General features: G+C 43.4%; 1 protein-coding gene across 2 annotated transcripts in view; it reads right to left on the bottom strand.

Annotated features, from left to right (window-relative positions):
• Window positions 1–27,039, bottom strand: part of neurl1aa (neuralized E3 ubiquitin protein ligase 1Aa) — a 98,706-nt gene that overhangs the window by 6,183 nt on the left and 65,484 nt on the right. For both annotated transcript variants that reach the window (XM_033623137.2, XM_033623138.2), the window contains exon 4: window positions 10,639–11,367. In XM_033623137.2, the coding sequence (XP_033479028.1) occupies window positions 10,639–11,367 (729 nt within the window). The remainder of the gene's footprint in view (window positions 1–10,638; window positions 11,368–27,039) is intronic.

The raw sequence follows: 27,039 nt of genomic DNA, 5'->3' as shown, positions 1-27,039 counted from the left end.
CAGTATGTGGTGCTTTATGCAAAATAATTAAATACAAAAGTAAGCTGTGTGTTTCTGACAGGTGATGTCTAATGTCTAATGTCTAATAAATGTATGTTATGCTCTTTCATTTAAATATCTTTAATAATTTTCCGTCACAGGTAGGACAGAGACACCAAAATACCCAACAAATTAAGATGCAAATTAGCTGTCTTGCAGAGCAAGCATGTAATCATCAACAAAGAATTCCCATCAAATGCTTTGCTGCTTCTCAGCGTAAATGCAGATTACTTTAATTACCTTCCCTGAAGCCTGCTGTCAAAAAATAGCACACTAACAACTGCATCACAAATCAACTGCTGTACATTAGACATTTAACCATCCTATTTCTGGCGCCGCTTTTTTCAAAACACTTCCCTCCACTGTGCTGAATCCTACCGTGGAACATTTCATGCTGTGTCTGTTCTCCTGGACAGCTGACACAAAAAGTAAAACCGGAGTCATCTGGTGTGGCAGAGTCACCATCAACTCTGACCAGTAACATCATGATGGCAGCCCCACTCTATGAATGTCCCTGCAGCCTGCCAGACTGCATCTCTCTGTCGCCATCTGCACCAGCAGTCTGATCAATCCAACTAATGCCCGGGGCCAACACACAGAGGCCGACTCCTCTCCAGGGCCAGCCAATAATGGGTCATTGGAATTTAGAGAAAATGTCCCATAACTTCCAGGTCATAAACACGAGCAGTGTTTTTGTCACAGTTGGAATGTCATTGTGTCGCTGCAGCTCATGACTCTATATCAGGAGCTGTTTGATGTGGCATGTCGAGGGGGTGTTAGTCAAGATTCTCTTTTGTTTGCATACCGGGGGTTGCCCTGGTGCTCCTGGCACCTCACTGTGTGCATGTGTGTATGATTTGTACAGTATGTGCAGTGTGTAACATGATGTAACAGGTCATCTGGGGCACCATAAATACAATCTTTAGAAGGGGACACCCCAGTCAGGATCACACTCTTTATCCAGGCAGTATGCGTGAGATGCTCAACCCATTGTCTGTGTATAGAAACAATAAACATACACTGGACATAAAGGAAGGAAACACTATTGATGGACAAACCCAGTTTACTGTCTCTAATCTTCTAAAATATACTAGTTATTTGCTAAGACCATGTGTCTTATGTTTAATTTTTCATTTCAAAATCGTGAAATCTTTTTGTCCCAACTCAAAATCTAGAAGTGTTGCAAGATACTGGTATTTATGATATTTAAAAAAAAAAAAAAAATTCATATCATGTAAATAATACACACATGATAATATTGGGTAAATAATTGAACGCCTTTAAATTATTTCCACTTCTTTCCATTCTCACTTTGACGGGACGGTTGTATGTCTGTCATTTAAAATGAGAAAATCAATAAACAGATTTTGGAAAAAAAAATTATACAAAGGGCCAAATCTGCTGTAATTAAAAATAAATACATAATGACTCAACGAATTAATAACTGATAAATAAATAATCTAAATAAATAAGAAAGAAATTTTGATTTAAAAGTCTCTGTTATCTAATAAATGAATAAATAAGGAAATAAATAAATAGAGAAATTACTAAAATGTGATATAAATGTAAAGAGATAATAAATTGGGAAATAATTAAATACAAAAATAAGTATACAGAAAAACAAAATTTGTAAAACAAATAAATACATTTTATTTATTTCTGTGGATGGTTATTCATTTTCAAAATAAATCTACATATTTATTAGATAAATGAGACTTTTCTAAATTTCTTTCTTATCATTTCAATAATTTTTCAATTTAGTCATTTGTTTATTTATTCTTTATGGCAGATCTAGTCCTCCATAGTTTCAGTTATACAGTGTTTACACTGTTCTTGCCAAATTAATTGCTGAGATCGTGTGACAACCTCACTAAAAACTAGGTGTAACTGGTAATTAGTAAAAGCAGTCAAACAATCATACTGCTTAACTACAAACTGGCAATTTACTCAGATTATCTAAACCACTTAATTTGATAGGGCCACTCATAATTACGCTAAAAATCCCTTGTTGCATAGGAAAACCATCAGCTAAAAAAACAAAGCCCAATTTTAAACTCAAAAGTGCATTTCCTGCAGAAAACGTTTGTGAATGTTGACAGCTGAACTTGCAAAGTACTGGGGATCTGTCATGTCGTCCATCTTTAAATACGGCCTATAGCCCCTTTGACACTGGCGGGAATGTTGTGCCATTATTCCGCCTTGCCGTTAAGGTCCTGGAGTGGGGTGATCAAGTTGTCTCACTTTTACGCTACAGCGTAGGTAGCAACAGCGCCGACTTAATGTCTGTACAAAAGATTGGAAAAGCAGCTAGCAGCAGTTAGCAGCTAACTCAAGGAAGAAGAACAGCAGCTGAAACTGTCAGCAAATTGGGAAAACAGTGAGGTCCGGGAGGTCTTTATACTCGATCAGAATATGAGATCAGCTGCCGTATCACAGATCATTGCTACTGTTATTGTGGATAAAGTGCTGCAGACACATATGTTTTATGGCACACTAGAGGCCAATGCTGTTGTGTTAGATGCCACATCCGTCACACTTCTTTTGCTTCCAGAACAGTGGCATATTATCTAAAATGACACACTGGGGTGGCATAACACGCACAACATGAGTGTGGCACTGGTTGCTGGTGACTGGGACACCGTGAGGGATTGGAGGGGGGACAACTACTTGGACAGGTCAGACAGTTCATTTGGTACAAAGTCCTGCTTCCCAGTCAAGAACCATGAGTGCCATTGCCAAAATATTATACTGAGATAAATGTCGCAGGTGGTGTTGATGTTGTTTTTATGCGAGCAATAGAGCAGTATGTGTCGAAAGGCTCCGAATCAGAGTGTTGATGGGTAAATCGCTGCACCACCCCTATGGTTCTACTGAATTCGACATGTTTCACCTTTCATCTGATTCCTGGAGCCTGATCACCCTGCAGCCCTGTAGCACGAGTGCTTCCCCTGTGGACCTGAATCCTCTTTCTCCCCACGTCCCTCCCCTCCCTCCCTATCTCTCTCTGCCCATCTCTCCCTGTTAATCCCTCTGGCAGGCGGACACCTCCCATCCAGGGCAGCTGAGGCAGGATCTGTGGTGCCCAGCCCTGATCCCGCCTGTTCACCACTAGATTAAACCGACCTGTGTGAACAGCTGGGAGAGGCAGGCTGCCTTGCTGTGGCCACATCTCTGCTGCTAACTACTTCAGCCATCCATCCAGCTTTAGCACATACTGTACGGGAACATCTATGGAGACAGCCTCTTCCTTTAAAGCATGGGAGGTATGCAGAGTATGTGACGAGGGAGGTGGGTGGGGAAGAAGGGGCGGTGGAGGGCAAGGGTTAGGGGCTTGGCGTGTGTATAAGGATCACCCATGTCAGACGGTGTGTGAGTCACAAATTATGGTGACTTTTTACAATACGACCAGAGAGAAGAGAAGAGGTTAAACGGTAAATCTCCAGGCCTGTTTACAGACTGAACACGCAACATAAAGAAAGAAAGAAAGAAGAAGAGGGAAAGGACCCTTAGAAATAGTTTACATTAACGCCGGTGAAATGTAATCCTCAAACAAAAACCGTTTCCAGAATGAGAGGCTGTTAATTTAATTGCTGTGCATCTCTTGTTCTGAGGCGCGATCAGGACAAATGTGCACTCAGTTTTTTTTTGTGTGTGTGTATTTAGATCAGATGAGAGGAAAGCAGCTCAGAGGGTAGTAGTTTAAGGTCATGGCTTACCCTGCTGCATAAAATGTTAATAGTCTCTTTTTGTCTGTGGTGGAGATATTATCTGAAGAGACAAAAGAGCTGTTTTGGAGAGAGGACACGGTCGTACATCCCTGAGTTGTTTATCTCTTTAATAAGTGCAGCGAGGAAAGTGTGTGTGCTTCCATACACATGTCTGAACACATGTACACATGTGTGGAAGCAGTATGCTGAGAAAGATGGAGGGAGATATAGGGAGGAAAAGATGTTTAAAAGTTTAGAACATGTCTCTGAATTAAAGATGATAATCAGGAGCAACGTGTTTTTCATTTTAATTTTCGTCCTTAATTTTATCCTCTGCATAGGCTGCAGCAGCAGAAAACAAGCCCCTCACAAACCTCTGCACTGACAAATAATAAAACCAGCAATATCAACAACAAAATTCAACAACTGAGGTGTGAAAGATGGACTGTCTCTTTCTCAAAGTCTGCCAACATTTTCCAGGAGTGCAAAAATAATAAACAAAATCTGTTTTAGCCAATTTGCAATATTGGATAAAATTTTAAAAATTAATTTGTGCCAACCTCAATTAAGATTTTAAACTATGTCGTATGATGCTTAGGTGTTGTGTTTTGCTCATGGTGCTCTGCTGTGTGCAATACATGAGTGGCTGATGTGCAATACTGTTATGTGTAGTAAGGTGTACGTTTTTCATTTCTTCTGGACTATACTGTAAGGCAGTGGTACCATGAGCATATTTACCCATCACCGTTGGAAATTACACTCTTGTTAACCTCACTTTTAAGACTTCAGTTTGAGATACTCGCTAGAATCATTGTATTACAGGGTGTTCTAGTGTTTTACACAGAACAATAAGTGATTTATGGATTATTTAAAAAAAAGATATTTATTAATTATTATTTTTCTATAGGATGTTCTTGATTAATTTTTTCACCTGGTTAAATTCAAATTATATTTTAAATATTTAATATATAATGTGAAGTTAGTTATAGTCATTTAGAATTTGTCCTGTTGCAGCTTGACTTCATAATATTCTGTGTAGGTTTCCCTCTTTTTATGTCTCTTTGTGAAAATGGCAAAAAAACATGAAAAAATTATTATAATGGAAGGATGAAAAAAGCGATTGCTGCCATGCAATCATGCGTTTTCCAACACTTGGGACATCGACGCCTTGTATTATTTATAGTCAGCAGACAAAGATAAGGCAGGAAAGGATGAAGATAAATACAATGTTAATTTATCAAGTACGGAAAACTTAAAGTGGTCTTAGTATGCTAATAATACCATGATTTCCATGCATTTGACATGCATTATAAATGTGGAAAGCCTGATAACTACTTCCAGCATATGTCATTTGCTAAATTTATATACAGGAAATAGCATTCACATATTTTTTCATGTGTTCTGCCTGTGTGCAGTTATTAGAATAGCACAGTGTTATATGATCAAATCATATGCTGCCCTTTACTTTATTATAGATGACTGGAGAGCCTATGGTGTCTATATGTATACATATGGGCTTATGTGTATATCAGCAATAAGAGAAGAGAAGAGAAGAGAAGAGAAGAGAAGAGAAGAGACACAACACCAACAAAGATGACAGAAGTTGAGAAGAGGAGGAGAGAGGAGTGTGGCAGCTGCAGTGTATGAGGATGTGGGTGGTGAGACATTTCACTTGAGCATGAGCGCGCTGACATTTTAATGGAATCTATAATACATGCGAAGTGGGTCACTGGATGGGTGTCCTATTTCCACGCCACAAGGCACAAGGTCCCCTCAATATCTCTCTCGCAAAGTTCAACTTGTCAGCTGCTCTGTTTTTCAGATTTCTTTGGTATAATCACACTAATATGGACAATGGAGTAAAATACTGTGTGGCATGCTGTCCATGAGTTGGTGTATCCCAGTGGGTAAATTTGTGGGTGACATATCTTGGGATAGAGAGCTCAGAAAAAACAAATTGTACCGTTTGTTTTTAAAAACGTCAGACTAAACCACACATATAGGGTGCCATTTTGCGTCCTATATAACATGCTAGGGGTTAGCATTTTAACACGTATGTCAATGTTAGCATTGAGCTCAAAGCACAGCTGAGCCTAAGTAGAGCTCGGTCTGACAAAAGTACACCTTAGTTGGATTTAAGTCAAGCTTAAATTCTGACAATAAAGGACTCAGCCTGTTAAAATAGCCCTTGATTTAGATGTTTTTCTTCTGGTGCCACAACTTTACACACACAATTTGCTTTTAGTCTTCTCTTCTTCTACCCTGTGGGGATTGTGGCCACTACATGGACCAATACTATTTTAAAGTGGGTCACAGTTTTGTTTGTGTCACGCACGAGGACACACGCGCACGCGCCCAAGCATGCAGGCGGTTTCACTCTATTCCACTGGTCGACAGTTGGTGGGAGTGATGCACAAAGACGTGCCAACAAAAGCAGTGAAGTTGAAGGCTACATGCTAGCAGACATGATTGTAAACAGAATTTTAAAATGTTCAAAACTCAGCTCTGCAAAAGGTTTACGAGGAAGGACATGCATTTACCACGTTTTGTTAAGTCACAAGGATACTCACAGTATATCCTGATACATGTATAGATTTAAAACAGAAAGGCAGATGTTTTAATTTACTTAAGCAACCATTGCTATTAATAGAACATATGCAGTATTGATTTGATCCCAGTGGTGCCTCCAAGTGGGGGCCAGGGGGGCCATACACCTGATGTAAATACTGCCCCATGCCCTCTTGCAAAATAATAGGAGGACATTATTTTATTTAAGAGGCTGTGGAATGCTCATTTTTTAAGCTAGCCTGAAGATAGCAGTATTTTGTCAAACCAGACAACCTAAGGAATTCATTGGTACCAACCATGCCAGCATAGCTTGTCAAGAAGGGGGCTAAGGGCTTTGGCAAAGGAGCAACTGGCATGGTCATTTTCAAAGGGGTCTATTGAGAAGACTTGTTTGAGAAGGCTTGTTCCCAGTAAATGTGTTGCATAACATGTATAGATACATAACCATTAAATCATTTTGTGGAACTCAAAATGTTAACTGTACTGAAACGCCCCCTTTCCACTGAGCAGTACGGTATGGTTCATTTCGGTACACTATTTTTCCATTGAAAAGTTGTGGATGGTACCAGTGGAATCGCTCTGTACTGTCCCCATTTTAGTCACCCCTCTTTTGGGGTACCTAGCACACAGATCTGGTACTAGAAGGTGGAGCTCTGAACACTGCAGTCCATTGATTGGTCAATAGCAGACGGTCACTCTGCTCAAGGCGTGCACACCTGTTCTGTGGACCATAAATAAGGTACAGACTGATAAGAGGAAATACAGTGAGTGCTGGACAGAGCAGTGAGTGACAACAACCCCGCCCACATTTAAGAGTACTGTTTGCGGTGGAAACACTAAACAGACCTAGGGTTTCGGTACCATGTCTGAGGGGTTACGTGGTTCCATAGGTACTATGACAAAAGTGTTTGGTGGAAATGAGCTACGTTGACATGGTTTTCATCTAGCCTCTATTCTTTAACAGCATAACTGAATTCCTGAAACCCAGTTGTAGCTGTTGGTTATAATGTGCCACCCCTTGATTTTTTAGTGGCCCCATCTGGCCACCCCTAAAAAAAAGTCTAGGGGTGCCACTGTTTCATTCACCATCATTACCCTGTCCGAGCACTCCTGGCTGACCTGTGCTACCCTGATGCATCTGTGTGAAGGTGCCTATTCCTATTAGAAAGGTCCATTGCTTCATGCTTTGTTTGAAGTGAGGGGCCTCTGTGATGACTGCTTTATCTTGCCATCCTGAAAGCTGAAGCCCACTGGGAGAGTCAAGCTTTCAAGTTTAACATCCCTCACTCCAAGTAGAAGGCATGGCTTGAATTCAGCTTAACTGAAAGCTAAATTGCTCTCCAGTCAACATAAAGCAATAGATCAAGAGCTGCGAGAGCAAGATAAGAGATGCTTCCTAATTCAAAGCAGCTGGAAAGTAAAGATGATTCACACCTCAGTGGGAATTCCAAGATCTGCTCTGATAAGGAGATGTGCCTCTGACCTGCTTCATTGTTATGCTATTCCTGATTTGTTGCGCTGCCAAGGCTCTCTGGTTTCAGTATGATTGTTAGAAATGTACATGGAAAAACCAGGTGGTCTGTTCTGCACAGTTGCAAAGCCAAAATGTAATTTAACAGTAAAGTAGGTGATCTCTCTGTGTGATAACAAAGGATCTTGCAAAAGTGCTCACTGTACCATCAAGACATTTAGATTTGTTGCAATGGAAAATAAGGTAAGGTTTTCTTCTTTGTGGGTAAAGAGGAGATGGAAACAAATGAAAGCTGAATAGCGCATTTTTTTGCATATGTTTAACTGATCACTGACACTTTCTCTACACTGCAAAGCTAGTGTATATTAAGGCTCAATGTCATTTCTATTGACATGGTTGTCATGGTCTCTTTGCTGTCAGTTGGTGTTAAGTGGGTCAAGCCAGCAATATTAGCCTATTGTAAACATAGTGAATCCATGGATTTATTATTGGATCTGGATACTGGACCCCAACTGCTCACCTGATACATACGTGAAAAAAGTTTCTAGTTTCCAGGTTTATCTCTGGGGTATGCAGCCCACTGAGTATGCGCAGTAGTGTTTCTCACGCTGACCCCACCCCAGAGTTCCCACCACGGTCATAGGCTTTGCATCATGATGATGTCACAGGTTTCAAAATAACTTAACTTAATAGAAAGAGTCATATTTGACCTTGTTTGCAGATTGAGTTGTCTTGTCAACAGGTTTACAGGTGTCTCTTTAACAATGGTGGTTTAAGGGGGAAATGGTTTTTGGGAGGCAGGGGATGTTTTCACTGCAATACTGTGAATGGCCACTGAGAAAAATTGGAAGGAAGCGTGAGTGCCTTTCCTGAGGGCTTGAGTGAATCCTATAAACTATAAAATAATATAAAAAAATGGATGTAGGTACCACAGCGTCATACACTGGTTCGTGGACTATGGTGTTCAGCTTTTCAGTCGTCACCATCTTGGTTTTTTGTAGCCAGAAGTGACCGTATTTGGACGAGTGGGTGGAGCTGTTGAGAAGCAAGGGGTGGATCTGACTCATGGAGGCGACGCCTCTCAGCAAGACTATCACTCAAAGTGGTAAGCCATTCATTTTGTATAACTTTAAGCCTTAATAAAATGTACCAGGCTGTAAACATGTTTATTTCTGCTGAAAAGTTGGGCATTTTAGCATGGGGGTCTATGGGGATTGACTGGATTTGGAGCCAGCCTCAAGTGGTCTTTCAAAGAACTGTAGTTTTTGGCACTTCACCATTGGCTTCATTTTTCAGGCCTGGCGGCTGCATCTTGGTAAGTCCCTTTGTGTAAAATGAAAAGAGGTTTCAAATCCTTTCACATTATGTTTCTATACCTCTGACAAGAGAAAAGTTTAAGCCTCACCTTCACAGATCTCTCTCTGTCTTGCATGTCTAGCTAAAGCGAAGGTTGTTCCCCTCTAACCTCTTTTAACCCTTGCTTCCTTTTCCTCTGCTGTCACTGAAGAAAAGCAGGATGTATTTATAGATGCCTCTTCCTCCACAGACAAACACTTGTGACACCTTTGAAAGGCCAGTGCTGTTTTGGCTGTTATGCCTCTTAAGAGCTGCATTAGTGGAAGACAGCATCCACTTCTGCACGCAGCAATTTGCATTACACAGCTGACAAAGATGCTGCCATGTTACTGTCAGCCCTTTGCTATCACTGGGTGAAAATATACAGTAATAGCTAAAATTATGATTTTAAGAATGCCTCGTATGTACATGTAACTTTGTGCAGTGCTGTCATTTAAAAAGGATTTCACTGACTTTCTTTGGCGGATGTGGGAACAAATGCCATTCAGAGTGGCATTCATTCCAGATAGTATGTTGCAGAGCTGTCTTCCACTTTTCATGTTCGTGAGTGCAGCCCCCCCACGGCTGCCTGCTCCTCGTGGAAAGGCAATATGCTTGGCAGGGTGAAATGAGGTGTCACAGCGCACCACTGACAGGCAAAGTGTCCACCCGCTGAGACATCTTGTTGTCCCTGCTGTGTGCAGGTCACGGCCCTCCCTCCCGCTGCCTTTCTCCACCTCTGCTTGCTCACTTCCTGTTTTTCATCTCGCCGGGTCGTGACAGAGCATCTATTTGTCTTGCTAATGCTATGGATGTATGTAGATGCTTCCTGTCTCCTGTGCTGTAAATATTGTTGCAAACAAAGCAACAAAGTGCACTCTGAAACTCTTGACCCTTTGGCGCTGGCCGTGACCGTGGCTGTAATTTCTAAACGGGCAGACGTGGTTTGCCTCAATTGGCATACTGTCAGAGCGATCAACACTTAGCGCAAATAGATTTCAGCCCCTGGGAGAAAGTGAATTAAGCACAGAGCTCAGAGGTCTCACCAGTGGTGTGCCCTGCCAAATGAAGATCAATATCCCGATCTGTAAGTTCCTGACCCCGGACACATCGCTGGGCTGAAAGGATGGTTATTTCCACCGTAAATTACTCTTTCAAGTAGGATTATTCACAAGATAAAGCGTGTGGTCGAAGAACAAAAGCGTGGTCATTACTCCACTTAGGACACTTGCAGGAGGTAAATTAAATATTGTTAACACTTTGGGAAACATTCAAGCTTTCAGTGTACTTAATCTGCGTCAGACATTTGTCGTCATGATTTTTTGAGACCAGGCAGAGAGACTCTGCCAAACAGAAGCTACTGGTTGCATTATGGGAAGTGTAGGATCCTGTGTCAGGATCTCTCAGCCTCTCCTGCACTGATTTTGACCTTCTTCTCTGTCTCTCACAAGTTTCTGACTGTATAAAAGTGCCGTACTAAAACTGTATCTAATGTGACTTCATGTGGTGTTTACTTACCCAGAATCCTCAGTTGAGTCACAGCCCCATGGAGACCAAAGAACATCCAGAGTGGGCGGGAGTTGTCCACACACACCTGCATCCCCACATTAGTGCCGTTGTGACTGAGGATGACCTCTCCTTCCTGGTTGACCAAGAAGCCCAGGATGTCGCTGCTCTGAAGAGGCGTCGGCACCCGACACACCGCCCAAAACTCCTTCCTGTCCACCAGAGCCTCTGGGTTGTAGGGTAGGTCACTGGGGCGCAGCACCGCTGGGTCACAGGACGTCACACCGTAGGACAATGAGCCCGAGCGTGCTGGGCTGGACTTGGTGACTTTGATGAAGACAGTCTCTCCAGTGCGCAGGGGCCGGTTGGTAAAGACCAGAGTGCGTTCCTCTCGTGCATGCTCAGATCTTGCCACTGTCTGCTCGTCCAGCGTCTTGATGTGGGCGCCACGCAGCTGGTGGAAGTGGAGGTCGCTCTCCAGAGCGGATGGCAGCAGGGAGGACTGCTGGGAGTTGATGGAGTTCTGGGGTATGGGGCAGGTGGAGGATGAGGAGGCTGACGCCAGGTGAAGGGTGTGGCGGTGGGAGTGATTGTGGACGTTACGTCCGTCCTCCTGCTGCAGGTTGAGGTCACACAGGCTGACGGACAGACGGGAGTCGTCAGCTTCACGCCGGAGAGAGGAGGAGCGCACTGTGGTGAAGGAGCGTGGGCGCAGGCAGTCAGGAGGAACAATCTCGCTGTCTGGAAAGAGGGGAGAGAAAAGGGAGTGGGATTGAGACGGAGAGAGAAAAGCGGTTAATAGCAGCCTTTCTGTGTTTTGCTTTGATTAGCAATTTGCCCGAGGCCTGTGGCGATGAAGTTTGCAGTCAGCTGAATCCCAATTGTGAGCATACAGTTCTGAGAAGAGCTGAATCTGCAGCTAGTCTGACAACAAGATAATGATAAAAAAGAGAGAGCAATTTAACTTCAGTTGCACAAGTTGAATGCAATGTAGGGTAACTGTAATTACTCAACGCTGCTGCAAATGAGAGTGTCAGGAAGTGTGTTTAAAGATAACGAAATTAAAGAAAGTAGTCGGTTGCTCCTATATCTGCGCAGAGCGGAATCATTTACAGTAGTCTGAGACAGGAAAATGCTGTATGGTGTCAATAAGCAGAGAGCAAATTACTTTCCTAAAACAGAATGTAATACAGGCGTGGATGTGGATGTGAGTGTGAGGGTGTGTTTGTTGCATTCCTTGCGATCCATAGTACAGTATCACTTTAGAGCAAGCCATTAATATCAGCCAATACATGTCTCTGATAGCAACAGTGGTCACATGCACTCACATACACACACAAATGACTCCACCTCGGATAAGCTGCCCTCAGGTCAGCTTACAGTCTCATCCTACGCCTCGACACAGCGGCTGAAAATAACACCTCCAAACGTGCTCTCCCTCTCCAGCTCGCCTCCTCCCTCGGGGCCTGGTGACAGGGGTAAAATTAGCCTGTCGTCCTGAGAGAGACCCTGCTTACTCTGAGTTTGAGTGGGAGTGATGTATGCACATGTGTGTTTGTAGGGCTGTCAGACAGAAGAAACAAGAGACGGAGAAGAGAGAGGCGATGACCTCTTCTCCCCCCCACACAGGAGGTTATGAAGATAATGAAAGACCTCCCCTCAGCCAAAGCAAGAGGTGGAGGAGAGCCATTGAGACAAAAAAAAGGGAGGCCTGGGGGGAGAACTGAGGATAAAAGACAACGAGCGGCTGCTGACTGTCTCTGGAGAGTCTCTCCAGTCCTGGTCAGCTCTGGGCCCCTCTATCTGACCGGGACCTGAGAGCCTGACTCAAGATAAACCTCTCAGCCTCAATTACCCGGGCTGTGGGACCACCGCTGACTGTAAGCTGGAGCAGTGAAAACAGAGCAGCCAAGCCTCTTATGATGCCCTCCCACAGCTGAAAGGGACACAAGCCAAAGGAAGAGAGATTTGTGACAGCCCTAAAGAAAACCAACATTATACTGGCTGAAACAGGAACAGTTTGACCCAGCCCCACAATCACTCCACAATCCAAGATCCAACTCCACATCATAACTAAAACCACATCTCTTAAAGCTAGGGTAGGCAACTTTTAGGCAAGTTTTTGTTAATATTATGTTATCTTGTGGACTTCGTTTTGAGGTTTTCTGTTTGTGCTCTTCTCCATGTTCTTGGTGTCATTCCCTGCTCCGGTTCCTGCCTGTTGACTTGTGCTCTGTTTGGATTTTTAACCTGAGTTCATCGTATTATCCCAGCTGGTTTTGGTTCTTCTATCATTTGCACCTTCTGTTACCTGCCATGTCTGGATGGTTTTCATCAGCCTAATTAAAAAACACTTTTTGTTTAACCTCAAACCTGCCTGTTGCTCTGCATCTGGGTCCTTCCTGGACTGATACTTGACACAATCAATAAATGAAATGCTGATTCAGAGACAGAGAATCCTGCAGAGCAAGTTGCCCTTGCAGAACTGGCAACAACTCCCTACACTGCAAAGCAACGCCAAAAAGGACGATAAAGGAAAATAAAATGTGTCAGCATCAGCGACGCATTTCAGAGATAGAAAGAAAATGTTGCTAATAGTTTAGCATGCTAACCAGAGCTAAAGGCTGCAGTTTCAAGTTCCTCCTGGGGATGCAGTCAAAAGTAGTGCGGAGTGATGGTGAAGGGATGGCTAACGTTAGCTTGCTAATTCTTCTTAACTTGTGGTCTGGTAAACAGAAAGAGAGCAGGGCAAAGAGGGGCTGGGTGCATGCGCTGTGAGCAACTCTATAATGAAATAAGATATCATTAATCAGTGTATGGGAAACACTAGGTTACTGTATAAAGCGTGTGCATGTGCCTTTGGTTGTCTGGTGAAAGGGGCTTAGGGACAGAAAGGGGCAAGCTGCAGGAGGAGGGTGCATTTTCAAATTCTGCTGCTTCATTTATTTGCCTTTTCCAGATTTTAGCCTACCTTATCTTTAAACTAAGAGTACAGGTCCCTTAGTGATCAAAGACAGTGGCTAACATCAAGTGTCATGCTGCAAATTTGTTAAACTGAACCTGAGACGACAGCGATGTCCTCAGTGTCTGTTCCCCTTCCACGAACGTGTCTGATTTCCTGCATCATCATTGAAATGCTGTGTGATGAGTCCTTGTACACCATAAAGCTGTGATGCTATCACCGCTCCCTCAAAGTCATTTTAGACATCAATTAATGTTAGTTGCTAACCCAGAGCACGGCGCTTTGTGATTAATGTTTAATAGAACTAAGGCCGTGTAATTGTGCTAATTGATTTTTCACAGAGGCATAAAATGGAGAGGACAGTGCCTTTGGTGCGCGGGGCAGCTCCCAGAGACTGCTAATCAACCATTAAACACCTCCCTGCTCAGATGTGTGCAGCAGTTAACTCTGGGTCCCAGAGGCTAGCCGAAGATGACTAGCATGCCAGCTCGGATTTCATCTACTATTTCCTCTGCTATCAATCCCCCGATGGACTGTCAGCCTCCATGAAAACCCCTCGCCTGAACTTAAGAGGACAGGCTGTGGAAATGAACGGAGCCTGATGACGTATGGCTCTTAAGTTGTAATTGAACAGCTCAATCTGCCATGTAGTCTATTTCCTGATTTTATGCCATTTCTTCAGACAGAGAGCCATTTGCTGAAGGGAGGCCTTTAATGAAGAAGAGAAACCTTAATGTGGCTCTCGAATGATTAGGGAAGGCCTCTCCTTTGGCCATAGATGGAGGAACAGTCATGCTAACTGCTCAACCACAAATTGTGATGCCAAGCCAGTGGCGGCGCACTCACTACAAGTTATTGGGGATTTGAATGACATCATCAAACTAAATTGTATCTGTGTGTGTCTTCCAGAGCTGGCCATTTCTCCGCTGCCCATCACTCCATCCTAAATTGGATTACGATGGGACAGACTTTGTTGCAAGACCTCCGGGACACAGGGAGGACTGGAGCTGCTGAGAGGATGATGACATGTCTCGGGGGATAACAGCGGATAGGAGAGAGAACACAGAGGAGAGGTAAAGCCAGGAAGGGAGGGATGCTGGTGTGTGACAATGCCGGATTTATGTTGAAAGGAGTCAGTGGAGGCATCCAAACAGCCGCAAATCATCTCACTCTCTCTCTATGTGTGTGTCACTCCGACTCTAACTCAAACGCAGAATGTGTGAACACAAACTCGCACACACAGTAAATTGATTCCTTCATAAAAAAAATATATATATCTGTCTTTTATCAGCTATTTTCAAAAAAGCTTCTCTGAGGGTTTATGTTCCTTTTTTATCCTCTCTCCCTTCTCCTCTTCCTTGCTCCCTTTTCAAAGAGTAGTCATTTCAAACCCATATTGGCCTGTGCGCCATGTATTCTTCCTTTTGCTTCTTCAGTCATCAAAGGCTGGTGAGATGGAGGCACTGTATGTACCCCTAATGCTTGTTGTTAGGGTGGAGGACAGAGAGAGGAATGAAAGGACTGTAGGGACATTTACCATGCATTTGAAAAAGTTTGTGTGTGCGTGTGTGTGTTTGTGCACTCTGTATCCGTTTGTGACCTCACCAGCTGCTGCCCGCTAATCATGGTGCACCTGCGTTTTTAGCTGATACAATCCCTTTGTCCTATTGGTCCCTTTCAAATCCACCACTCACAGATGCTCTCTCCCATTGGCTGAGGCCAGAATTTTGCACTTTGAAAGCAGCATTAAACAGTGTGCGTGTGTGCGCGTGTGTGTGTTCACTCCTCTCTCATGTAGGAGGACATTGTAATGGGGCCATGGAAGATGCAGCTGCTGACACTGTGAGCCTGGAGGGGTTGGGGAAGGGGGGGGGGGGGGGGATTCATCACCTGATTCTTCACTTTTGATTGAATTTCAAACCAAATGTAGCACCTGTTGGGCTCAACCACTAATTAATTCATGCAGGGGAGTGTGAGAGTTATGGGTCAGCTCTTTCATTGGACTATTTAAAAACTGAAACCCATTTGGACTGCCTTTCTTTCTCCCTCTTCCTCCTTTGAGTGTTTTTTGATGAGAATAATAAAGCACCTGTTGGGCTAATCCATCGCAAATACACGGACAAGGGAGGGAGAATGGCGGCGTGTCTGTTTTGGCCCGCACAGGCATTGGCTCGCACTGTAAATGTTTTTGATTAGGGAATAGCCGCAAAGCAGGTTAGCTAATGCTGTGCATAGGGAGGTGGATAGAGGCAGAGGCTGGCTTAGTGGCTTTGCTAGCCTGAGCAGACGGAACGTGCAAGGGGCTTGAGCCAGGGTTGGAGAGGGAGGGAGGGGGGGGTGTGGAGGATTTACTCTGTCTCACGCACACAATCTATCTCACAGGGCTTATCTTTATCCATAGTCTCTGGAGGGTTTCATCTGATGTTGGAAAAGGTGAAGGGAGAGCTGCAAACAGGAAGAGAAAATGAAAAGGGAGAAGAGGAGAGAAGGTGTAAAGGGAAGTGTTCGGATCAGCAGAGGGTAGGGCAGAGGGTAGAGATGTTGCAATGAGCAGTTAGAGCACTGAGTCAGGGAGACAGCACAGGATCTTTGAGGGGGAAAGAGGCAGTGTATAGCTCAGTGACCGACCAGGGATTAAGAGACGCAAACTGACCGACCAAGCAAGTGAGAGGCTGAGATATAAACCTGCAAAGAGAGAGAGGGGGGTAGTATAAAAGCGAGATGGAGTCAGAGGGGTCTTTGTGCTAGATGTTTGGGATGTTCTTTATTCCCTGGCGTTGGCCCAATCCCCAGTCCCTGATCGGGCTGGGCAGCTTTGAACCCGGGGCTTTTGGAAAGAGCAGCAGGCTCCTGGGGCGACACATGGCCATAACAAAGAGCCAGGCAAAACGCCCGGTAAGTCACAAAAGCCCTGTCCCTTAGGTCATCGGCAGAATTCAGCATGTGCCACCCCTACTCTGCCAATCAGCATGCCAGGATCTCGGCGTTAATAACCTCCATCATAAGGTTCTTACATTAAAGCCCCCCTGTTTTATTCCTGTGCTCGAGCACAGAGGAGGGCTGATACGAGGTTAATTATTTATTACTGGGAGAAGTCTGACACCCTCAGCACATGCACGTCTAGCCCCTTCTATCATTTATATTAATAGAAAACTAGTTCAACTGTTAAAGCTGCACTGTTTCCCATTTTTTTATTTCCATAACGGATCCAGTGTCTTCGTGCACTGCAAAAGCTGTCACTTGCAGCCAAAAACACAACTCCAAATAAGTACTAATGTTGCTCTGTGTCTGCGATGCTATGTCAACCTTATAAGGATATAATATGTCAGCATTATGTTTGCAGCTTGTTATGCTGCACCAAAGTGGCCAAAAATAAATAAATAAAATAAAAAACAAAGGAGCTGTATGTGACATTCAGAGCATAATGATACAGAGTCAGGATTTCCTACACACAGCTCTCAACATGGAGGTGGCTGAGCCGGTGGCGAGCAGCTAATGATGCTAACAGCATGAACAGTGCTAACAATGGCAACAGTGCTGACAGAGCTAACGGTGTTATTGTGACTCTCGAAAATCAAGCCCATGACTGGAGGCTTTGGCCACAGGTCATTTCAGAGAGAGGGCATTCCTACTGGCTCGCAAATGCAGATGTGCAGACAGCACATGGTGAAAGCCCGATTTAATGGTGGAGAATCCTGCGGAAAAAGTTGCAATTCCAGCACTGGCAACAACTGCCAACACTGCGAAGCAACCCAACTCTTCAAAGAGACAGTTTAAAAGAGAGTCTGACAGTAAAAGAAATAAAACGTGTCAGTATCAGTGAAGTGTTTCAGAGATAGAGTGAAAATTTTGCTCATAGTTTAGCCTTCTGCTAACTGCTCTCAGCTGTGGCTTCAAGTTCATGTATCACAGACCATCTCGCTAGGAGGAGAGTAGGCATCAACTCTGGAGAAAGACCCCCAGAACAGCAACCCAATCTAGCGAGCCCTGGGGGACCGGACCGTCCCAACTCCCCACCCGATCAGCAAACTTTCTAATCGTGCAGTTACATAAGTTAGACCCAGCTTGCTGTGACACCCTGCACTGGGGGGTTTCTTGTCTCTTGTCTCATCTGTGGTCTGATAAACACAGAGAGAGAGAGAGAGAGAGAGAGAGAGAGAGAGAGAGAGAGAGAGAGAGACAAGCAAATGCACTGTGGGTAACTCCATAAAGAATAATGCTCGTCTGGTGGGAGGGGCTTAGGACAGGAGGGGGAGAGCTGCCTGTTCCAGAACTGCCTACACTGGAGTTAAACAAGCCAAGACTTTAGACACATTATCCAGATTAAGGCTGCTACTAAGGATTATTTTCATTATGGATAAATCTGAAGATTATGTTCTTAATGAATTGATTATGAAATGTAAAAAGTGCAATGGCAATGTCTTTAATTTGCTTACTTGCCTTACAGTCTAAAAGGGTCACACTGAGAAGCTGACACCAGGAAATGTTTGGCTATTATGCTTGAAAATGAATAAAACGATAAATTGATAATCAAAATAGTTATACATTTTATGTCAATTGACTGATCGTTTGACTAATCACTGCAAATCTGATTGAAATATTTTTATTTTGAGGTAAAAACAAAGGTGTGCATGTATAAGAAATGTCTGTAATAGGGATGTTATGATGTACCGATACTGACGATAACTGTAATATTTAAATTTTAAATACATATCATCATCATAAAATCTTATTAATATTACAGCCGGCGTGGTGGTGTAGTTTGTAGCACTGTCGCCTCACAGCAAGAGGGTTCCTGGTTCGATCCGGGGTGTGGGAGCCCTTCTGTGGTGAGTTTGCATGTTCTCCCTGTGTCAGCGTGGGTTTTCTCTGCGTACTCCAGCTTCCTCCCACAGTCCAAAGACATGCAGGTTAATTGGTGACTCTAAATTGTCTGTAGGTGTGAATGGTGTCTGTCTCTATGTGTCAGCCCTGTGATAGTCTGGCGACCTGTCCAGGCTGTACCCCGCCTCTCACCCAATGTCAGCTGGGATAGGCTCCAGCCCCCCGTGACCCTCAAGAGGATAAGTGGTTAGAAAATGGATGGATTAATATTACACATATGATAACATCATGAAAATAACTACTTAAACCATTTCTGTTTCTGTCCGTACTCCCTTTGTCTCCCTCCCCCTACGCCATTTTGTTGCCTTTTCACTATCCATTAAACATAAAAATTGGTCTTCTTTTTTCTCCTTTTTTGCAAGATTTTGGACAGTTATTGTTACAAACACTCACACCAACTCCCTGCACTCATATTTTGAGCGTAATTAATTTGCCAAAAAGGAGAAAAAATGCACAATTAACCCAGATAACACAGAAGATGAATTTGAATGATAGCACGATTATTATTATTTCAAATATTCTACAGATGTCTCAATAGTATTGTTATTGTGAACTCTTTTGGCCACGATAGCATAGTAAAAATCTGATATCGTGCCAGCCCTAGTCTGTAACAATCAGGAGGTCAAAGTAAAACCAGGGAGTCGGCCTGTAACCTGGGATGACTTTTTAAAACAGAGAGCCTAGGTAATAATTTCATTGTTCAGCCTTGTTTTCTTTTGGCTTACCTCAGGGTTTGTTTAAAACATGTACGTTCATCTGCATGCTCAGGTTTCTTGTCCCATCAGACCTCTTTTTATTGTTGTTGCAGAATTCACAGAACTCAGTACTTCACTTGGTGAGTACAGTGTTTTTATTAACGACCAGGACTATGAAAATATGACCCAAGTGGAATTATCCTTTAAATAGGAGCATAATCACAGCACATGACTAACATGGCTGCCTCATTTTGAGTTGTATATGCAATCAGGAATGCTGACAGTCATCCATTTGCTTAAACTGTGTCCTGAAGGAACACTCATAAACCATGAGACAGCTGTTGTCACTCTGTCTCGGTCCAGACGTTTATAAGTAGGGAACAATGAATATATAATTGATTCCCCTGGCGCTAATTCACAGGGAGAGCAGTATTCAATGGCTGCATGTTTCAGAGGAGCTTCACTGAACATCACATTTTGAACTCTTGGTAAAATAACTTCTTTTGAGCGGAGGAAACACATGTAGAGTTGAGGAAAAACAGGAAACTCACAACATAAATCCAGCCTTTAGTTTACCCCCATTAAGAATTATCTGTTGAATTTCTCCCTGCTGATAAAGTTCAAAATAGAATTATTTCTTCTGATCTGTTTCTTTGAAGGGGGATTTACTGAACTGGAATACGGCCATTTAAAATCCTAAATGCCAGATCATACAAATACAGTTTATTCTTTGGTGCCTTTTGAGCCTTCTGACCAACATCCATCATGAATAATATGAAGCGAACTGAAGCCAAGATATACACAGTTGCTAAGTTTGCTTTGCTTGATGCCTAGAGGTCTTTTCAACACTGAACTACATTTCCTAAATGAGTACAAGGAAAAGTCAGATTTACACCATCTTTTCAGCTTTGTGTATTTTTCTTGGAGGGTCTGTGCGAAGCGTCAGGATTTGTAAAGTACTGCTATTAACTGGGAGGCTGCGTCTTGCCAAGCCAAACACCAGTGCCAGTCAAATGTGCGCAATAATCAAATCATCATTTCGCTGAAAGTAATCGGTTTCTCCCAGAAGTTTGGGAGCCCTGGTGTGTCTATCTCTCTGAGCTGGATAACACAACATGTTTCTAATAGACTTCTGTCATTCCAGATGACTTCACGATAGCAGAGCGGAGCCAGAGGATAGTACAGAGAGAGAGCCAAAGCACAGCCAGCGACCCATAGCACAGTCCCTGAGAAAACCCTGCTATAGTTTTTAATTATAAAAGTCTAAAATCCAGTAACATTTAAAAAGTATTTGTTTCTCTGAACACTTTGGGACTTTCATAATTACGGTGGGGTTTGAAATTTCTCTCATCTTTGCTAAGTTCTTCTAATTGTCATTAGATATTCTGTAAGTTTTTAATGGTAATTAGTCTCTGCTGTTGTGGCCGTGGGCTAAAGAAAACAGTTTCAACTGATGTGGGAAGGGAAGAGCAAACCACATTATACCACTTATGAAGGTTGGGCTAATCCACTCACACACTCCTGCTCTCTCAACCTACTTCTATTTCACTTTGCAGCAACAAGCTACGGCTAACATCACATTTACATGTGAGCCAACACCAGACTAACTGGTTTAATCCAAAAATTTCATATGTCATTAATACGTTAATAGGATAATGCTCTACAGCCGGTTCTGATTGAGTTGCTAGTCATGCATAATAATCAAGACTGAGAGGGTTTGTAAAGGGGCTGTTGTAATATCACTTGCTACAAGAAGCTCCATGTATATAACAGTATTTGAATTTCCCTTTCATTCCTTTGCTTTTGTGCTGAATATTGTTAAAACTGGATTTGCTGGCTCCGGGCTCCAACACATCCAGCGTTAAATGCTGCTTGACAAGGCCTGCGTTTTATTTTGACACCCAGACAAATCGTGCTTGATCGCAATTTCCTACACCTGTAAGATCAGTACGGGGGTAACCAGTCTGAGCACGTGCAGGTGTGGAAGCCGCTCGTCGGCCGAACCAGCTGGAAAGCAACACTGGAACACATGAGGGATGTCATTTCTATCAGAGATGGCATCCTTCATTTTAGCCTTGCCAACGCTGACATGTTGTGAAAGGTTCAAACAGGACGACCCTGCCTCACGAGCTGACGCGCTGTCAGAGATAAGCTAGCTCTTCTGACACGTCTTGTGAAAGACGTAAACAAAGCATCGGGGCCTGCCGCGCCTTCATCCATCAAGCCTTCACACATTGTTTTACTCTCGCTGAAGCACTTCAGTTTCCAGGGTTAGTTTTCCTTTCACCTAGCCCACATCTGTCATCATCACACAAAAGCACACTTCTACAATCAAATGAAGATTCGTCCTGCAAAATAAACACTGCACAGTTACATAAAAGAGATGAGGACACTGTGGTATCTTAAATGCAGGGATACATGGGAAGAGAGCACGCTGTTTTGCGTCTCACAAACCTGCATCATATTTTCTGGCTCATTTTGTGAAATTTTAAAAATGCTCCCTCGTTACTGCAACAGCTCTGCCAATCATCTGGAGTGACAGCAAACATTGTTGCTTCCTGATGGTGCAATGGGATCTCATTCTCCTGTCAAGAGCTACCGTGTAATTCAATCCATCACCTGAGCACAATCTCTCATAACACCGCAGACGTCAGAAGCTCTCCGGTATTCCCACCGCAGAGTGTAAATGCAGCTTTCCTGATGAACTACAGAGATAGCCTCTCTTCCAGGACACTAGGTTTTGTATGAAGTAAATTAACGGCTTTGCTTCTTTGGGGTGACAGCAAGATTGGCAAACCCCTTCTCTGAATCAGCCTGGTTGAAAGGTGTTAGCAGCCTCAAGGCTTTGCAATCAGACTTTATTCTCTTGTCCTTCAGGGAAGTCCCACAGGGCCCCTCTTGATTAAAGCTCCACTGTGACTGACTCATACAATCTGAGTCCTGCTGGCTTCATAACAGCTGGAATTACTCAGTAACTCAGCCTCCTTCCCGGTGTCAAGTAAAGTTCTGCTGTGTGCATGTGTGTGTGTATGTGTGTCTACATTTGAGAGTGACAGCTAACCTTAGGAACTGGGACACGGGTATATATTAAACAACCTTTTCTCGCTTGTTGGATTTCAAGCCTATGGGGACGGCTTCAGTCTGCCCCAAAGATTATCCTGCCAAACCTCTGCAATATTGTATTTGCCCAGTTCAAGGCTGGGTGCAGTCAATCACCCGCTACCTCAGGCGTCTAGGCAGAGACGTCACCGCATGTGACACCTTTTCTTTGTGGCAGAAGCACAATAACGTGGACATGCTCAAGTATACTCGCCCACATGCATTTGTTTATGGAGTCACTGTCGATGCCACATCATTTTTTTTTTCCCCTGTGTGAGCTTCATTAGCAATTTGGAAGGTGGGAGGAGAAACTCTTAAATTGCTGTCATCATGCTTACAGAGGTGTGAAACCACAAAATCATCCCTGCCTCTCTTGTTCCTGCTGTCATGTAAGATGTATCCCCCCTGTGAATCCTCTGGAGAGGATTATCACATGATATGGCTCCTATTTCAAACTTTCTACATCAAAGCCGCTCCAAATGTCGCCCTGGGGTCATCCTTCGCTCTTCTACTTCTGCTTTGACCTCAGAGCAGCCTCAGGATGCTGAACAGATGATAGATCTCAAGACATAACGGCACATGTAAGATGTTGCTCTGAACATGCACTAAGATATAAAGAAAATAAATAGGCTATAATTAATATTTTCATAGTAGTGTAAGTAGTGAGGGGATGTTTATGATCAACTGTGAATACCTAACATTGAATGCTCATTAATGCAACATAGTCCAACAGATTAAAGAGATGCTAATTAGTATTTTCTAGATGCGAAATGGTTCAAATGACTAAGTGCAATGCAGAAGGGATCATTAACCCATAGACTGTAAAAACAATGGATGTAGTCACTCTGATGTCACCCATTGGTTTGTGGACTCCTGTTTTGAAGCCTCAAGTCTGGCATTAAGGCTGTCACCATCTTGTCTTTTGGAGCCAGAAGTAACCATATTTGGGCGAGAGGGTGGAGCTGCAGAGAAGCAACGGGTGGATCTGACTGAGAAGCTGAGGACACTATACGCAGACAACCTTTTTGGCATGCTGATCTGCCGACTCCGTCAAACACAACATGCTTGACCTAACCACAACACAAACAGTACAGGCTACAACCCATGCAGCTGCTGAGAATTTGAGCTCCGCGCTGGGGACTGCCTGCCACCCATAGGCCTAGTGACAGGGCTAACTGTTAGCATCACCCGGCTAACTTTACCTAACTGTTATTAAAGGGTTCAACGACTCAACAAGTTAAGCGGTGTCGAGTTTAGTGTCCGTGTGAGTTTGTTGGGACTCTTAAAAAGCTTGGTGTTGGATGTAAGCCCCTGCTGCTGTGTTTAGCCCAGTATACACTGTGTGATTTTGGGCTGTCCTAGACAATAGATGACCAATCTGACAGAAATTTAGCGAAATCTTTGGTCGTGGCTCTAAAACATTGGTCCTACGTCGCTCAGTGAGAGAGGCTCAAGGATGGCCGTTGTTGTGTTCTTGCAATCAAAGACAGCCTGGGATAAAATTCTGACAGCGTCAGAAATTTGGGATGACCATCTCACTGTGTGACCCCTGTTATGACCTACATACTAACCAAGCAATAGAAATGTAGCATGAAATGATGCACCGATCAGCACGACAATTCCAAATGCTAGTAGATGCTAATAAATACACTTTGAACTCTACTCTACACTGCAAAATTGACATGCCAAGTTAGCCAGTCACAACCGCGTCCACGTTCTCCTCCTCCTCTCCTTCATAATTTTTCAACACACATAAGTGCAGCAATAACGCGGGCTCGATTCATGTTTGTTTTCATTTTTTTCTTACTACTACGGCGGCGTAGATGGATGACACACACTGATGACATTTTCTTCTTGCGTACTGACCACGATCAGCGTACAATGGACATACGTCGTAGCCTGCAATTCAGTAGGGGCTGTCATCGCACAGTCCGCTTACATCAAACTTGATGTTGTAACCCAGTTTATTAGATCCTTGTCATACAGTGAAGCTTGCACTAAACTAACTATTGGCAGATTGCTAAAATCTCACAGCACAGTCTGTAGAATGCTTTTGCTAATGCTAACTGGGAGTCGAGAGGGTCCAGGAACAGATCCCCATGCAAAAACAGGAGCGAATGCAGGTATTGTTTGACTGACTATATTTTGATACTACTTGGTAATGGGTTATTTCTGTCCATGTCTTTAAAGTATCAAGAAGGTGAGCATGATGCATGTAGCTGCTAAAGAGCAAGATGATTTTAAGCAGCTGGTGGAGAACAAAACTGAGTTAAAAGGAAGGTGCGTATTGGATTCGCATTCACCAGGTGGACACAGACAAAACTCCTAGTGAATGCTTGAGTTGCTCCATGTCTGCTGAATGCTGATGTCATTTTTATGAATAGGTTGTAACAAGCTCATTTTGTCTTTGGAAAAGGACGAAAAAAAGATACAATTCATTTTGCATTGTAAGTGCATAGAGGTGGTAGAGTACCAACCTGTGAGCTCCCGTGACAAGACTTATCTTCTGCTTGTCTAAATGTTTGTGATAATGAAGCATAGCACACAGTGTGTTCATGAAAATACCTTCACCAAATACACTGACAGGCAGCTGACAATACACAGGAGCCATTAGAAAAATCAGTAACGTGAAATGAGCAACATAATGCAACATCTGGAAGAAGAAGCTCGTGATATGAAGACAGGTAGAAGAGCTGATGTGAATAGGTGGTGGAAGCTGCCTTTGAGGGTGTGTGCATGTTAGTGTGTAGCGCTGTTCCTGCTGGATGGAGACAGCAGCGACACTACCAGAGGCCCCCTGCTAATTTACATTATGAAAAACCTGCATACACAAGCTGTACAAAATGTCTTTGAGTGAGAAACTTAATCCACCATAGAATTTTAATTCAATCTTTATGTAGCAAGGATTATAGTATTTCCAAGGAGGCACAATGAATAATCTCCCTCACTGCTGAAAAACGCTGCAATGAAGAGAATATAAATGTTATTGATCCTACAGGGGAAATTTGGTCATCACATCGGCAGAGAATAGAGGCGTAGGCTGGAGAAATGGAGATTTTGAGTGAGAATATGATAAAGGATCCAGGTAAATGTAAAAAAAAAAGGGATTTAAAGATGTCCACAATTGTAGCAAATTTCTAAGAAGGCTATTTAGGTATTGGAGGATTTAGAAAGAATAAAAAGTAATAAGGAAATTCTGCATTTTTACCACTTCTATTGCTATGTTTCCTCTCAAGCTGTGGGTTTAATTGAGAATCCCAGAACAACAGCTCCTCAAATGACAGATAAAATAAGAAGAGAAAGCGAGGGGAAGGCCTCAGATGTGAAAGCCCAAGGGCTTATCTGAGGATAGGGAAAGGTTCATGGAGCGTTGCGCGCAGAAACGTGATGCACAGAGCTGACACAATTGGCCATTCAGCATCACAAAGGGCCATGTCTAGTCTGGGTGATGTATTTCTATCTCGACCCTCGGTAGCGTTCCAGCCCTCTGAACAGGCCCCTGTTTGTGGGGGCAGATGTCAGTCAGTTGGCCCCCAGAGGAACATGAGCGTTGCTCTGTAGGCAGCCCTGCATACAGCCTGACTGTAAAAAGACAGTAAAAATGACTTAAGTAGAGCTAAGCAGAAGCTAGCGTTTTGATTGAAATGGTGCTGGGAGCAGTGTTTCAAAGGGGTCAGACATCTCTCAGAAAGATGCATTACAGAGACTTCAATCAGAGCAAACCTCGGGGTGGTAAGCTCGGCCAGTGGGCCTCCACTATTTGATATTTGAACCATTTTCTGCATGTCCCATTATCTGATATTTCTTTTCCCCATCTGCAAACAGTAATTTATCAGGACAGACTACTGAATATGGCAAGAGGACTTTGAGTTATGAACCATAAGTGGCACTTGTCATGAAAGGAAAGGCAAACACAGAGAGGGGAAAACAAAGACTATGGACTCCTTCATGTTCAAGACACTAAACATCCACCCCCACCACCCTGAAGACATCAATCGACACAGTGCACAATTACAATCAATTGTGCTATCTATGGGACATGTGACCCCGCGTCTATTTTTACAACAGAAGAGGGGACGACAGCACTGAATCTCCTCGGAGAACAAATATGTGTATACATTCTCTCACATCAAAGCCTGTGCTATACTATCCAGGGCTATGTCTTTGTGGTATGCATGCTAAGCTACCCAGCATACCTTGATAATGCACAGCAACCCCCCCATCACTGCTTTCATGTAAACACGGGGGCCAGATATTGGTCAGATATAGATTCATTGTTCATTGATGTTCCATTGCTTCATGGAAGGCTTACTTCTAAACATGAAAAACAGGAAGGGTAACTTTTACAAAGGACCTGTGTACAGTAAACACAAGGACACCGAAGAACCTGCAGAGATAAGACCTCCTGGCTTTCAGAGTGATGGCCGGACGATTGACGGTTTGTCAGTTGTGTCTGTTCATTTTAAGCTAGACTGGCTAGACTGCTAGGAATCTGCTCAAAGATTATGGCTCAGACACTTGACTCAAGTTTCAAGCTGCATACACTAAAAGAATGCTGCCTCTGGCAGGTAATATTGTGTCAGAGCTCTCTCACACTTCATCAGCTTTTGCCACCACTCAGAAGATTTAGAGTCCCAAATGCTTGATGAAACAGGTTGAGGAACTTCGTAGGGCTGCCGCTTGAAAGTCGGGGATTCAAATTGCCAGTCAGAGACCCCTTTATCGACTGAGATTGCTTCAAGTCGAGCAGTCTTTTTTTTGATAGTCAGTGTG

The sequence above is a fragment of the Epinephelus lanceolatus genome, chromosome 3 (genome assembly GCF_041903045.1).
Source record: "Epinephelus lanceolatus isolate andai-2023 chromosome 3, ASM4190304v1, whole genome shotgun sequence".
Lineage (NCBI taxonomy): Eukaryota > Metazoa > Chordata > Actinopteri > Perciformes > Serranidae > Epinephelus > Epinephelus lanceolatus.
The sequence above is the reverse complement of the archived record's forward strand: the minus strand, read 5'-3'. Positions and strand labels throughout refer to the sequence as shown.